Raw genomic sequence first — 16,701 nt, 5'->3', positions numbered from 1 at the left:
TGGTGCGTGGAGGACACAGCCAAACAAAAAGGTTCACAGACCAAATCAAGAACGGTTACTTAGAAGGGAACCGATTATGCCACAGACTGAACCACCCCTGTTAACCAAATCTTCTTACTGCATTCCTGATATTTGCAAATAATCAGCCTTTGTGAGAGGGGATCAAAGCTTACAGTGAAGAGTTTATGTTGCATAACACATCTGTCCTGAGCTGAACTGACAGTTACACAGGTTTGCATTCTTTACATGCAGTGCCTCACTAAAGTATTCACACCCCCTTTACGCATTTTCCCACACTACAAACTAAAATTTCAGTGTGTTTTATTGGGACTTTATGTGAAGTGCTGCCAAACTATGAAGCGAATGAAAATGATAAAAATGTTTCACAAATATAAATCTAAAAATGTGTGGCATGCATTTGCATTCATTCTCTATATACGCTGATACCCCTCGATAAAATCTGGTGTAACCAGTTGCCTTTAGAAGTCACTTAGTTTGCAAATAGAGTCCCTCTGTGTAATGTTCTTGTGTTTGAAAGAAACTACAAAAATAACAATTGAAACAGTTACATAAAATATTATCCAAGAGGACTGTAATAAAATTCAACACAAATACATTTAATGACTGAAACGGTCTCAAATTAGTCACCGTGATGAATAAAACAGCTTCCCAAGAGCACATATTTGCAAATCAGGTGTGTCTGAGCTGGAACGCCTCAAATACCTGGACTGATGACAGAGATGGATTATTGAATGATAGAAATATGGCAACAGAATTTTCCAATTGTATTGCATAAACAAGGAAATGGCTACAAAAAGACAATAAATGAACTACTTGTTGATAGCAGGAAGTTTTGTTTGCAAGTTTAAGGCTCATATGCGGCAGAGAGGGGAAGCTGTCATTAGCTGCCACCAGATTCCTGTGATGGCAGGTGGTCAGAAACTCCTCAACTGACTGCAAAAGACCTGCAACACGACTTGGTGGCATCAGCCCATGAGGTTTCTACAGCAAAGCATATACTAAACACAAAAGGGATCCAGGTCTGAACTCAACATATACGCCACTTCTACAGTTCTACACCGTGTCATATTCATATACAAACTGTTGGAGGAAGCATCATGCTGCAGGGATGCTCATCTTCAGCAGAAACAGGGAAGCTGATGGGACCAACACGGACCAAGCCTGGATCTGTGGCAAGGCTTGAAAATTGTTGTTCACTCCTCCAATCAAATGGAGGTTGAGCCATTTTGCAAAGATGAGCAGATTGACTGATTTAGAATTTAAAGTTTAGGCAATAGATGACGTAATGTTGTGCCACATTAACATTGCACACCTTTCCATTAGCAGGGGATGCTGGGGTAAAGAAAAGGGTTTCTTGCCTGTCAAGGACTCGTCAGCCTCCTTTAGCTGTAGAGATTTCAATATATAACAATATTTATATGTTCTCAGAGAGCCTTCAGCTGCCTTAAAAAAAGCTTTCAAACCACTAACTCTCCATCATTAGCGGTGTTTAAAACAGATACTGAGGCTAAAAGCTCAATGTCAAACCAATCCACCTAAAAGAAAGGCCATTGGTTATATCCTCCCTGGTTTCAGTGTTTTAAATGCAGAGGACCTGCCCAGAGCGCGTTTCACCAATATGTGCAAACTGTGACCATCAAGTCCCCAAGCCAAGATAAAGGGAGAGTGGCTCAAAGCTCACAGAGCAGCATTGTTCTCAAGAAATAGGAACTATTGATCTGACAGCTCATTCAATAATTCAGTCTCTCACTGGAAAATCTCTCACTGGGTCTATATTTAGCATTTATTGTTGCATGAATCGTTTTATACAAAAGTCGCAGGAAAAAAATGGTTACAAAAAAGGCTTTGGTGTATTTTAACTGTGATTCATTAGGATGTCAACAGAGTTGAAGTGATTCCTTTTCCTCCAGACCCAGAGACTGCAGAGCGCAGCCCCTTTGCGTGCATTTAAAAGCTTTAGTACAATGATTTCACAAGCTAATCTGTAATCCCGCTGGGCTAATGGCCTCTTTAAACGGGCTATTAGGGGAGCAACTCAGCTTAATTATTGTCAACACTGGCCTCAATGGCCCGAGAAATAATTATTTTATTAAAGGGGTTGATTACATGGCTTTTGCAAATGTATTCCTACCCTTTTCCAGGTTTTATCACGTAATAACCATAAACTTCTCTACCAGTCTGCCACAATTTAAAGCTTTTGCTCATTCATCTCTGCAGAATAGCAAAAGCACCGTCAGACTGGATGGAGTATGTACATATGTACGCAATAACATCAAATCTTACCAAAGAATCTCAGTTAAATTGAGATCTGGACTTGGACTAGGCCATTCTAACACACGAACATGCGTTGATCTAAACCGTTCCATTGTAATTTTGGCAAGGGTTGGCAGTCTATCCAAGAACAGACTGCCTGGTCCAGTTGAGCAAAAAGACTCTTACAGTCAACAACGGCAGGGTACGCGGCTCCTTTAAGAACAAGAGCGTGGTAGCAGGAGAGTGCTGGAGAAAGCAGACTGAAGTGGAAGCAGAAGCTGATGCTGAGAATGTTAAAGGGTAACAACTGACTTCTGACAGAGATTGTGAATATTTTTTTAGTCACGAAGGCCACAGCTCCTTCAGCCCCAGCTCTGTCTCTAACTGCTGTGTTCAGAAAGTTATCCATGGAGCAAGAAGCAGCTTCAGCTTTTAAAGGACACATCTTCTTAAAGCCTCTCAACCACAGTGTAAAGGCTGATTCAGTAGCGCGTAAAAACCAACAGACTGAACCATTTGTTGGTGAGAAGTGAACATTAATTTAGATTTCCCATCTACCTTTGAACTAAACTGCCAATTTAAACATCTATATCTAAACACATTAAAATTATCTACAAAACTGTCACATTGTAGCTAGTCTGTAGTCATTTCTTCTTGCAGCACGACAGAAAGCTATGATACCAAGTAACCCTAGGTCAATAACGCAGAGCTACTGGTTAGAAATAGAAGTAAGGACACCAGAGGACCAAAAACCGCTATTTTTACCCAAAGGTTAAAAGGAGCAGGCAAAATCTGCTGAAACCTGGTGTCCATATGAGTGCCTTCTGTCTGTCCCTCTGTCCTCTCAAAACACGAAAACCTGAGCAGCTCGGTGCAGGGCAGTGCCTCTCTGTGCTCACGTAACACACACCCGGTGGTTTTGAACCATGTGTGACAACAGCCTTCCACTTGACCTCTTCTTTGATTGATCATGTCCTCCCCCAGCCTGTCAGTTTAGGTGGACACCTATTGTCTCGGCAGGTGTGTTGTGCCAAACCTTTTCCATATTTTGATGATGGATTGAATGGAGCTCTGTGAGATGTTCAAAGATTGCGAAATGGTTTTATAAAACGTCCCTGTTTTAAACTTTTCCACCACTTTCTTCATGACCTGTCTGCTGCGTTCCTCGGCCTTCATGATGCTGTTTGTTCATAAGCCTCTGAGGCCGTCACAGAACAGCTGGATGCATACTGTCATGACATTTGATATTTAAGGGTATCACAGTTAATGAGACTGAATACAAATGCAGCTGATATTTAAGAAACAACGCTTTAAAAACCATGTTTCTGTCCACCGTTTAAGAATATATAAAATGGATCGAAGTTTGAGGTTAAAAGGTGGAAATATTGAAGGGGCATCCATACATTTGCAAGGCCCTGTAAATAAATAAATAAATAAATAAATAAATAAATCAAGCCTGCGTGCTTGGCTCTATTATTTTCAGTAAAATAGCAGATAGTTAAATGGTGTGTCAACAGTGTGCCATTACAGCTGTACACCTCAGTGATGGCTAAAAAAAAAAAAAAAGAAGAAAAGTAAGAAGGAATAATCCCAGTACCTCAGGGCAAAGTAATCAATATCATGTCATGCAATATAAAGGTGGCAATAGGGGGTGGGGTGTGTGTGTGTGTGTGTGTGTGTGTGTGTGTGTGTCTGTGTGTGTGTGTGTGTGTGTGTGTGTGTGTGTGTGGGGGGGGTCTTCTCACTTTTTACTGAAAAAAAGAAAAATCAAGCTGTCAGATTTAGACGTGGAGGAGGGCTGGGCGTGAAAGTGTGTGGAGCACGTCTCATGTTTGAGAGAGGTCTATGGCCTGTGATCCCTACCGGATAGCCCTCTGTTTTCTTCTGGCACCACTTCAGTAGAGCGTTTCTCTTAGATCCTCCATACTCCCGCGCCAGAGCAGCCAAGGGGTCCGTTCTTTCCACACTGTCACCAGGGGAACACGGACCACAATCAGAGGAGAGGGAGAGAGAAAGAGTTCAATTTATGCAATATTTAGTCCTGTTCCTCTACTGCCCCCACTCCCACAATTATTTTTGTGTACATGGAGGAAGCTTGCTAATCATAGCTGGTCTACTGTTAGTCTGACAGCTAAAATTAACCAAGATTAAAGAATCCATTGTACAAACTCATTTCTATGCTGCGGCCTAATTTATAAAAAAAACCCTGATTGTTCTCAGATTTCTCATGAAACTGCTTAATGTTTCACATTTTATTCTTCTTTTTAAGTGTCCCAGAAAATAAAATAAATATCGGCTGGTTATACAATGGATCCCATTTTTTATGCAAAGTCAAAATTTACAATGTCTTTTTTTAAACATGCAATCTCAAATTTATAGTCCAATCACCAATAAGGTTGATAAAATGTTATAGCGCCCTGATTAGATGACATGTAAAACAGTGACATAAGCGCACATGTAGACCTGTAAGTAATTACTCTCAGAGAAGAAAATTAGATATAGGACATTGGCTGGTGACTGCATTTTATACTCTGTCTGCCTGGTAGAAAGTTATTGAGCAATTATCTGTCTTGTAAAGGAGTAAATGAGATTTGCTGTAATTATTTTTAAGTTTATATGCACAGATACAGATTCCATAACCTAGAACAGGGATCACCAGCCTTTGAGAAGTTGAGAGCTACTTCATTGTTACTGTGTCATACGAAGGGCTACCTGTACAGACCTTTGAACTAGAAGAGTCAGAGCTCACCTTAACTTTATGTAATATAAACATGTTTTGATGTATTTGTCATTTTAAATCTATGTGAATACAAGTATGATTAAAAAGGACGAGCAACTAAATAAAATAACATTTCAAATGCATCTCACTGGAGGGTTGTGCTATTTTTCAAAACAGGCTTGAGGGCACCACATGTGCTCCTTGGGGACTACCTGGTGCCCATGTCGCTGACCCCAGACCTAGAAGATAGTACAATCTTCTAGGTTATGGATTTTGTAGGTTATCAGCATCACACAGAGTGACCACTGTAATTATGTAAGTTTTTAAGAAATACTTTGTTAATTTTAAAACAAACATTTCATTATAAAGATTTTATTTAAGCTTCATTTTCAATCTAGAAAGTAGGTTAAAATACTAATTGGAACTGGCAGGCCAAAAACTAAAAAAAAAATCTGTTATCAGAAAGCAAAATAAATGAAATCACTTGTTATTCTACCGTTTTGTTGTTTTTTCTACTTTAAAATGTTAATATTAAGAAACAGCCCCTCCACAATGCAGGCTTTTTATTATTGCAAGGGAGTGATCTTATCTTGCACTATCATCATGATATTGAAGCTTCTTTGTAGTTTAGTTTATTTGGCTGAGTTACTTTGGACCGCAGCCCTCCAAGTGGACTGTCTAAAGCTTTGATGCGATCCTTTTTATGGCATCACCTCCGTCCCTGTGGTCTCTTACTCTGATTTTTACAGACACGATGTACGAAATGCAGTTGTGAAGAAGAACACACACAAAAAAATAAAAAATCATATGCATGACATCAGTTCAATGTCTATCTGTAGTATTATTCTAGGGATTTGCTCCCTGGGGTTTGAGGCCATGGGAAGAACGTGAGATATGGCCGTTCGGCCCAGCATGCTAAACATTTCACACGTCACTGCAGCTCTGCTGTTGAAGTCATTATTTCTTCGTTTGAGGCTCTGCAATGCCAGGAGCTGACACATTTAGCCAGATTAAAAGACTTCAAAAGTGTTGAGTATTTGAATTCATCATTAAGAATAAAGCAGTTATATCATCCTAAAACACAGTGCCTTGTAAAAGTATTTAGCACTCTTGGCTTTTTAGGTATTTTATGTCATTCCAACTAGTAATTCTATTTTTTTAATCCTATTTTATGTGATTAATCTGCATAAAATAGTCTAAGGAGATATATATACACACATATATATATATATATATATATATATATATATATATATATATATATATATATATATATATATATATATATATATATATATATATATATACACATATATATATATATATATATATATATATATATATATATATATATATAAATAAAGACATACATGCATGCAGTCGTAGACGATTAGCTCAGAGGCACCATCCTCTGTGGCACTAATCAAACTGTAAATACAGATGATGAGGAGCAATGAGTTCGGTAATGGCATGATGTCAGATTTGGACAGACAGGCTTTTGTGTCTGTGCGACCAGAGTTTATTAATGTTGGCTGCATTTTACTGGAAGGAGACGATTATTCTACTATATATGGGCCAAATATTTAATAGCGCTAATCCACTTTACTGCCTGACTGTAACACAAAATTACAGTTAATCTACCTCGAGTATAAACAGTTGCTGCAGTAATGGAGTTTTGCATTTGATTTATATGAGGGCAGAAAAAAATATCAGTGGAAATCAGGGCTTAGAAACTGGCAAAAGTAAACTTGTCATGTGTTTGAAAACGACCAAATTGGTTAATTTAATAAAATGTATGCTGACTAAAATGTCCTGAGTCCAGACCAAAATGTTTAATAATTAAATTTCTTGTGTTATGATAAACTTGTGTTATGATATTTTATACTATGCACATACTTACAGGAAACAGCCTGAAGCAATGGAGAACCTTCCTCATGATCAGGAATCATGAGTTACTGATTAAAACTGGTTAGACACTACCATTTATGTTAAAATTTTGTGCTGGTGGTTGTGCAAAAAACTATATTTTTAAATGGGATTTTTTAATGCATTTTACACTTCTTTACAAGGATAGCTTGTGATTATGGAGGTACTGTAACTCTAAGCTCATCTATAGATCGAAATGACGATACCAGAGTTTACTACTTCCTCGACTGTAGCTGAACGATGTAGTGCGGCTGCTGAAGGAAACGGGGCTTTTGATTACACTCTCCAGAGAAGGGCTCTTCCTCATAAGGCTGCTTGGTTTCAGGTCCTCGCCAAAGCTTGACAACTTATCTGCAGAATCAGAGGAAGCAAGAGACGAACGGATGTGGACACAGAAGAATGTGACAAAAGAGTAAAAAAACAGAGCATATCCTGGAAATGTTTCCTTCCACCCAGAAAACGATGTTCCTATAATAGCCCCTCAGAGGATTTTTGGAAACAAATCTTCCATGAAATATTACAGAGCATTGGCAGAGTTGGGCACCGCATTTACAGTATTTTTTCTTTCTTTATAAGAACGGTAATAAGCCGGACGTTTGCGTTTTATTTATTTTACTTCCAGTGGGAACTTTGGCCTTTAAACCATCAATCTATCATGCATGAGAGGAATTTGAATGGACATGTAAATTTATCAGGAGACAACAAAATCTGATGGTCAGCTCTGTCAACTCACTGGGTTAGAGTGTGCTGGTGGACTGGAATATTTCTGCTTGGAGTTTGCATGCCTTCCCTCTGCAAGCACGCACTGACCAGTTTCCTCCCACAGACCATCACAAGGGCAAAATGCACTTTTAGTTTGGTTAAAAGGCTTTGGTGTAAGGTCATTGTTAAAGAAGCTGACTGCTCTCAGAGCGCCATATGAAAACATTTTACCAGAAAGTTAAGTGGAAGGAAAATGAGCTGAATTCAGTTGAATCCAGTTTACTTGTTCGTCACCAAATTCCCACCACGTTCTACCCAGGGTGTTTTACAAACTAGGTTTACAAGCTATTAATTGCAATATTGTTGTTGAATATTGTGATGACTATTAGTTGTAATTACCCCACTTTATTTTTTACCTTTCCTTTCTTTTTTTTAAATCATTGTGATGTCCCCACAACTTTCTGAGAACTTTAGTAAGCTTGTCACTAAAATCCATTTTAAGAGTGAGGAACAAAGGGCAGGGAAAGGCTGTGCAACTGATCATATATATGACATGCATGCAGAGCATGAATGCACGGTATCACTTTTATGGCATCCAAACAGTTCTTTGTGACTACAATATTGCAGACACTAACATTGCATTGGCAATCCTGAGTCAACATATTGCAGTGCAGCACAGCTCTAACTTAAAAGCAATTTTAATATACATCAATTTAATAAATCTCAGGAAACCTTTAACTTCAATTACAGTTACCAGTAGTTTGATTTGTAAAATAATGTAGGAAAACAAAACGATTGAATCTATTTCTGATCCACTTTGATTTAGGGTAGGAGGTCTTTGCCCAGAATTTTACCGTACAGGGTTACACAACGTGAAGAAGACAGCCTGCAACCTTAGCTAAAATGAATGCCCTAAGCATAATGTTTCCACCGCCATGCTTCACAGTGTGGATGACGTTCTTCATGTGCTGCCCACCATTTCTCTCGCTGTTGACTGACTGATCTGGGCCACAATTCTGCTTTATTTATAGAGGACTAACTAGTTATGTCACGCAACAACTGATTAAATACTTTACTGCAGGTCAAATAAGATATGGACATAATTTTAATTTTACTACTTAGTGTAAAACCCAGCTGTATATTACATACCACGAGGATGACAGAACTCCCCATGATCTATTCTTTTTTCCAGTGTCTTTGATAGTGGCTTTATGTAGGAGTGTCTCTGAAAAAGAGAAGAGAGAAGGAACCTGATCATAGTCTAAAACAAGCTCGCCTCCACCAAGTCTTATAGCTGATTTGAAGAAGCAAGCTGAGTTATTAAATACCTGGATGGGGGAGACAGCTGCAGCTGGTGCAGTGCGTACAGGGATCCCACTCAGAGGGCTTCTGAGAGAGGAAGGCATCTGAACTGCATGACATGGTCCATCTAGAAGATCCAAAATCATTGTCACAGAGTGTTTTGTTCCCCAATAAGCCTGTACTGGCACAGCTTACAGCAGTAAATACAACATTAGTACACAAACAGCCCCATGAAGATCAAGGAACACAGCAGACAGGTCAGGGAGAAAGTTGTGGAGATGTTTAAAGCAAGTTGAGGTAAAAAAAAAAAAAAAAAAAAAACAATCCTTTGGCTTTGAACATCCAAAGGGAAAATTACTCAGTCCATCATTAAAAAGCGGAACGGTAAAACCACACCCAAACTGTCTGGTCAAAGAATGCATGAGTCCAAAAGACCCCTGGTTACTCTGGATGGGCTGCAGCGATCCACAGCTCATGTGGGAGAATCTGCAGGCAGGACGGCTGTCCAAACACAACATGAACCTGGCCTTTTACGGAAGAGTGCCATAAGAAAAGTCACAAGAAGTCCAATTTCAGATTTTAAAGTCTAATTTCGTAGTTTACCACAGGCCTTGTCATGCACAATGCAAACCTCTGGGAAAATGTGCTCTGGTCAGATGAGAACAAGCTTGATTCTTGTGGTCTACAATAAACTGCTTAAGGCATTTTGCAAATAAGAATGGGCATAAAACAAAATCTTTAGAAGTGCAAAGTTAGTAGAAACACTCCAAACGATGTGCAGCTCTAGTTGCATCAAAAGGGGGTTCTACAGAGTATTGACTCAGCGGGGCTGAATACAGTTGCATGCAACACTTTCCACATCTTTGTCAAACAAACAAACAACATTTTTATGTTTCACTTCAGAAGTATGCATAATTTTGTATTGGCTTATCACATAAAATCTGTTAAAATATATTGGTGTTTGTGGTTATTAACATGACAACATGTAAAACAGTTCAAGGGGTATGAAGCTGCAAGGCATTGTGTAGGATGGTTTGCAAAAACAAAAACACAGTCAGGAAAAGCTTTTGACTGGGTTACATCCATTACACCAGTGCTTAACTTTAACTCTGACTTCTTTAATGAAAATGAAAAAGAAGCCCTCTCCAAATGTGCAGTAACTAAAACAGCTCATCAGATTTGCAGCACATCTTTTGATGATTTTCCTGACAAAACACCTGAGTTGCTGCACCCACCCCTCACCAACCTGCCTGGAGTCAGCTCAGCTCAGACCAGAGCAGACTCCTCAGCAAAACTCAAGGCTGTGCAGCAAAGAAATGGCAGATATGCATGCCAGGGACTGCACCAGCCCATCAGCTGTTCTCCTCTACCGTTACACTGATGTAATGCGATGCCTCGCTACTGTGTTTGCGTGTCAAAGTGCTTTGTGCTCACTCTGTCCAACAGTATCAAAGGACTTAATGAGGGATTTGACAGCAGCTCCGGCTTCTGAGCTGGCACCGTCGCTGGCGTCGGCGGGTGTGGTGGGGATCATGGAGATGCCGCACCACTGGCTGCTGCCGCTGTCAGAGTCCAACACTCTCCCCTCATCACCTTGGGACCTGGCAGACACAATAAACAGGATTGCTGCATAGACTCAGACAATGCACACTGCTGCTGGTGGTGGTGGTGGTGGGGGTGGGGGGGGGTCTTCTGGGACAACCTGTGATCCAGTGACAGGGCTATTGAAACACTTTATGTCGGTTTTGATCTTCTGATGAATCCTGGTGATGAGTAGGAATGCATTCTCCGAAATAGAAAATCTTCTTAGTTTACTGACGAGACGATGGGGCACAGTGGCTTACAAAAGTATTCAAACGCCCAAAAACGTTTTCCCGTTTTGTCACGTTACAGGGCCAGACTTCAATCTACCGTCAGAGATTTTGAATGATAGACTGACACAAAGCTGTGCATCATTGTGAAGAGGAAGATAAAATCATTCATGGCTTTCCAGCTTGTAAAAATAAAATTCTGGAAAATATGGCATTCGCATATATAGCCTCTAAGTAAATGCTTAGAATACCTCGTACTACAGTTATCACTGTCACAAACTAAAGTCTTTGAGTCTCTACCATCTCTCTCTCTCTTTTTCCTTGCAAAATAACTCCAATTCAGTCAGTCTGGAGAGAGAACATCTGTAAACATAAATGTTTCAGTCTTGCCACAGATTTCCACTTGGATTTAGATCAGTACTGTGACTGGGCCATTCTAAAATACACAAACATGCTCTGATCCAACGGGGTTTTCCCAGGATTGCCCTGTAATTGACTCTTTATATCACATCTATATTTTTATCAACTCTGATAAGCTTCCCTGTCCTGTCTGAAGAAAAGCATTGCCATGATGATGCTGCTGGCACCATGTGTGGGTGGTGTTTTACTGGGTGATGTGCAAGGCTGTGTTTTTTCAAACATAGCATTTCGCATGTTGCCCAGTTTTGGTCTCATCTGACCAGAGCACCTTTTTCCACAGGTTTGCTGTGTGCCCGATATGGCCTGTGTCAGGACTTCCTAAAGCTTTCTTTGCCAGCTGCATTGGGATCAGAGTAAATGGGGCTGAATGAAAAGGCATGTCACACTTTTCATGTTCTTCTTGTTGAACATGGCAATGACAATGTCAGTTGAAGTCAACTGTAATTTTCCACACTTTTACATTACAAGTGGTAATGTACACTTTTCTTGTACATCACCACAATGACCCCGCCACTCTCCTTAAGCGGCAGCATCCTGGTCACTAAGACCTTTATCAGGGGTGGGCATAAAAGACAGTCAAAGTCCATCCAGCTGCCTGAAATGTGTCAGTGGGAAGCTCCAGTGTGAAGGCCTGGTATCTGAAATGTTGTAATCTACCATATATTGTAACCAAGCATCTCTTGCGACTGCAATACCGCACACAGTGAAATACTGTGATTCAACATGTTTTGCAACTCAACTAAAAATATTCAGAAACAAATTTCCTCTTTTTTAAAATCATGCACTTTGTGTTGGTCTATCACATAATACCCTAATGAAATACATTGGAGTTTATAATTGAATGTGGAAAAAGTTGAAGGTTGTGAATACTTTTGCGAGACATTGTATGTATTCCAACTAAAGAGCCATTGATAACTAATGACTGGCTGGATATGGGTCTGAATTTACATAAAGAATGTGAAATAAAGTCATGAAGACCTTTTTCACACACCGCCCCAGACAAACGCTGGATTTCACGCTGTAGAAATCGGAGCGTGTCAGATCGGAGACTCTTTTATCGCTGGTCTATGAGGAATCTACGGCGTAGTTTGGTGTACAAATGAAAGCCATAGGGCTGGAGTAACTTTGTTTATTCATTGACCTAATGAACAACAGTCAGACATTTACATAGAACTTCATACACAGAAAAAAAAAAAACAGCCAAGTCTTGGCAATATAAATTATCACAACACGAACAGGACTTCTTCTTAGAATAATAGGATTTTTCAAACATTTCATCTTTTCATTCATAACCTAAGAGCACCAGTACCATTTACTCTGGCTGGATAATATGGCTTTTTAATATTGTGGGGTGAGAAGGACCTGATATCTTGCACATACTGTAAATGCAATTCTACGATTACTGCGATACTCTTTAAGACTTTGAGTCAAAGGCGAGGAAAGTATTTAAATATAAACATGTAAAGCATGTTGTTGTTTTTTTACCTGACTCTTTTGAACCATATGGACAGATTAAGAAGGGTCAGTGTGGTTAATGTTAAATTCTGATATTGCTTAAAAAAAAAAAGCTGGCATATAGAAGAGAGATATTTGAAAGTGACACGAATATGTCAGACACAGTTTATAGGTCTATGATTTAAAATGTTTTTGTAAGAAAATAGAAATTGGTCTGGAGGTACACTGTTTTAATTTGTAGTAAGTGTTACATCCAATAATGGCAGCGTGACACCAAAATATCTGCATGTAAGAATTGTTTAACCAACAAAAAATACATAATAAAACAGAAAAGATGCCTTATTAAATGTAAATATGCAACCCACAGCGCCACCTTATGGCTAACAAATTGAACTGCAGCCCATTCCAACAGCAGAAGAAAGAACAAGGACAAAAAAAAAAAGAATAATAATTGTTAGTGAGCGCTATTATGTACAAAAACTGTAACAAAAAGACATGAAGACCAGAAAAGAACAAGCGATGCCTACAGCCCTGGAGGGAGGATGTTCAGTCAGATTTTTGTCAGATTTGCACACAAACACACCCAATATTATGGCTTTGTATAATATAACATGCCTCTAAAGATAACATGGCATTGTTTTAATTAGTTACCTTTTTGTGATCAAAGAGAGAGAGAGAGAGAGAAACCTGAGCTCACCCTCTAATTAGCATCTTTAGAATACCTCAGAAAGTCTAATTCTACAAATGAGTCAGTGGTTAAAAAGATTCCTTGCAGATCTTTCCACAACAAGAACATTGTCAGCTTGAACAGTGGAAGGGATTATACAACTCCTTAAAAAGGTTGGATCAACTTTGAAATGTGGTTGAAGATACTGGTTGCTCCAAATCAGGTGTGTCTACAACTTGGAGCCAACAAAACGGGAGGCAAAAAAGTGTAATGGGAGGCAGCCAGAAGTCCAAAGAAGTGTCAGGTCAGAAAGTCTAAGCAATATATTTTGTTGTAAGCCTTGAAAATGATGGAAAACACCAGGAGCCAATGTTTGGGAGAAAAAAATAATTAAGAAATAGGCTGGGATCGAATAAAAATAATGTACAAAAACATCTAACGATAAATCATCATTCACGCAAAAACAGAACAAAACAGTGGGCATCCATCCTTTGTTTTTCCACTTTTCTGTGGTCAGTTTACAGGGTCAACAGGCCCAGGGAGAACCGAGGGAGAACTAGACATCCCTTCTCTGTAGCAACGCTCTTCTGCTCATTCTGGGGGATCCAAAGGTGTCCACAGTCCAGAGGAGGGTCTTCTAACAGTAAAAGGTGCCCTGAAAAACTCCTAAGGGAGGCACTTAAAGAGGCAACCTGATCAGAACCGCTTCAAGTGACTACCTTCGGCAACTCTACTCAAAGCCTCCGCCGCCTGATGATGGAGCTCCTGATCCTATCCCTAAGGTGGAGCCGGCCACTCTTTGAAGGAAGTTCATTCCAGCTGCATTTAACCTTGATTTTGTTGTTTCGGTCATGAGAAATTTCTCATGACTATAAGCGAAGATCAAAACATTATGCTTGACATCTTGGCTCAGCTCTTTCTTCACCACAACAGATCGTAGCATCCCCTGCAGTAGTGCTCCATCCATCGTCACTCATGAACAAGACACCCAGATATGTGAACTCCTCCGTTTGAGGCAGAGACCAACCCCTGACCCGGTGGGAGCAGTTTACCTTTTTCCAGTGGAGAAAATCGCGTCAGACTCAGAGGAGCTGACTCACCATCGTCCACAGTCCTAAAAGCCAAATAATGGCTTTTGGAACAGTGGATGATTGAATAACCATGGTATTAAATTACTTTTAGCTCAGTTTATTTGTTAGGCACCATATTATTGATCCTGAATCAACATTTGCTCAGGAGAAGATGGTGAAGTGGTTGTTTGGTGCCACCCTAATGAAACATTAAAAAATGAACGCCTGAAGAAAACCCCTATACCCTGGAATGTGACTGATGATGTGGAGCCGAAAATTAGTTAAAGGAGCAGGACGTCAATATTGTGAAAAACAATGTTTTTGAGTCATATTTCAGTGGTTAATTAAAATAGTTTTGTGTTGCATATGTGATTTCCTCTTTTCTGCTAAAAGGGAAAACAATAGACTGAACATCCTTCAAGAGAAACGATTCTGTATTTTTGGCAAGGGGTTGTGGAAATATTACTAATTGGATTTTTTTTTTTTTTGTCCTTGCTCGTGCATTTACAAGCAAGATTTAACCATTTTCTGATGCTAAAATTCATGCATACTAACCCTACATCAATCAGCATTTTTCACAAAAAATCTTTCACAGTAACAGGCCCCACCATTTTTCCATCTTTTTTAACTTCCTCAAAGGCACAAAAGAAGTTCACTTCATTATAAAAAGAAGTCTCTGAAACATGTGGTACATCTCCACAACACGAGAATCCTACAGTACAGACACAGTGTGTACATTCAGTGAGAAAATAAAATAGAGTACTCTTTCTTAAAAAGTCCCCAGAACTATTTTAGCCATAATGGGAATGATGAAGCCATGGCATTAAAGTCCTTATGCACAGTCACTCAGAACAAAACTGGTTTCCACATTATATTCTACAAAACATATGTGCAACATTAACACTGTTTTCACTTGATGTTGAGATGAGGCCAATTCTCTAGTGTCCTTCGACTGCCGTCTTGGTATCAAACGTGGTTCCAGTGTTGATTCTGAAAAGATAAATATGAGACAATTAAAAATGAATGGCATACAAAGTCCTTAATTTTTTAACATGAGTACTTAACTTCCTAATGTTATTGTGAAAGCCAGACCTCTGGGCATGTTTTTTTATTCTCAACTCCTCCATGCACACCTCAAAAGATTAAAACAGTCATACGGCCAGATCACCCTGTGATGGAGACGCTATGGCAATGTATCTGTATCGTAAAAAAAACTGCATGAGTTCAGTCCAGTCATGCCAGTGCAGCCATCTCATCCTGCTTTTTCCATTTAAAAAAAGTAGGAATGTTATTCATTAAAAACAACAGCAGGTGGCACCAGATACATCTACTTGAGCTACGGGTTTAAAGAGCCCAGGGAAAGCAAAACCAGAAAGGAATGACAGCCCTAGAAGTGCAGTCAGCCAGCATATGGAGAAACAGACAGGGTCAGACAGGCTGAGGAAGCAGCATGAAGCCAAACACAGAGAGGAAGGTCAGTGAGCATCAGCAGCACACAAGGCATGGAGAGGTAGGCTGGCTGAGAACTCACCTGGACTTCAAGCTTGTCAGATGGACATCTTTAACAGAGACATCACAGGGAGGTGGGGAGCAGGCGCAGCACAACAGCTTTTCTTGAGGAAAGTTTGGTGATTGAGATATGCTCTAACACCAGTAACTAAATACACTGGTACGGCTGCTTATCTAGAGCTAAAGAAAATATTTTTCTATTTTTAAACATGTTCTCCAAGGCCTTTATTTGCTTAAAGGATTAGCATCAGTGACAGAAAAACAGTGCGCTATCTTATCACAGAGAGACTTTGCCACAGAGGTATTACATCTGGAGTGATGATAAAATTATAACAAATCACAATGAACTTTGTATCATTTGGATTTTTAATACTCTTGTGTTAAATCACATCTAAACCAAAGCTATGATTGTTTTCAAGTGCCTTCACAAAGTATTTTTGAACTTTTTCACCTTTTGTCATGCTGCAAGGGCAGACCTTAATATATTTAATTGGGATTAGGTGAGATAAATCAACAAAAAGTAATTCAGAATTTTAAAGATGAAGGACAATGGTACATACAGTGTTTTAAAAAAAATTTTTACATACAAAAATGTGGAATATGTATTATATATTCAGCCCACTTTACTGCACTACCATTAAATAAACTCTTGTGAAACCAATTTCTGTTAGAAATTTGTAAATAGTGTCCATCTTTGTGTTATTTAACCTGAGTATAGCTCCAGCTGTTTATAAAGGACTTGCAGCTGTAATTGCAGCCAAAATTGGTTCTATAAAGTATTTAATCAGGAGTGGCTGAAAACAAATGCAAGCCACACTTTCCAGGATTTTTAGTGTAGAAACAAAA

General features: G+C 39.3%; 1 protein-coding gene across 4 annotated transcripts in view; it reads right to left on the bottom strand.

The window, feature by feature from the left end:
• The window catches only part of specc1 (sperm antigen with calponin homology and coiled-coil domains 1), a 117,655-nt gene that overhangs the window by 32,910 nt on the left and 68,044 nt on the right, over window positions 1-16,701 (bottom strand). For 3 of the 4 annotated variants that reach the window (XM_012871237.3, XM_012871238.3, XM_012871239.3), the window contains 5 exons: window positions 10,358-10,524; window positions 8,950-9,050; window positions 8,771-8,846; window positions 7,126-7,270; window positions 4,138-4,240 (listed from right to left, as the gene is read on the bottom strand). In XM_012871237.3, coding sequence (XP_012726691.2) covers window positions 4,138-4,240; window positions 7,126-7,270; window positions 8,771-8,846; window positions 8,950-9,050; window positions 10,358-10,524 — 592 coding nt within the window. The remainder of the gene's footprint in view (window positions 1-4,137; window positions 4,241-7,125; window positions 7,271-8,770; window positions 8,847-8,949; window positions 9,051-10,357; window positions 10,525-16,701) is intronic. The other variant, XM_021320849.2, reaches the window with a different exon arrangement.

This window comes from Fundulus heteroclitus, chromosome 11 (genome assembly GCF_011125445.2).
Source record: "Fundulus heteroclitus isolate FHET01 chromosome 11, MU-UCD_Fhet_4.1, whole genome shotgun sequence".
In the NCBI taxonomy this organism is placed as follows: domain Eukaryota; kingdom Metazoa; phylum Chordata; class Actinopteri; order Cyprinodontiformes; family Fundulidae; genus Fundulus; species Fundulus heteroclitus.
The sequence above is the reverse complement of the archived record's forward strand: the minus strand, read 5'-3'. Positions and strand labels throughout refer to the sequence as shown.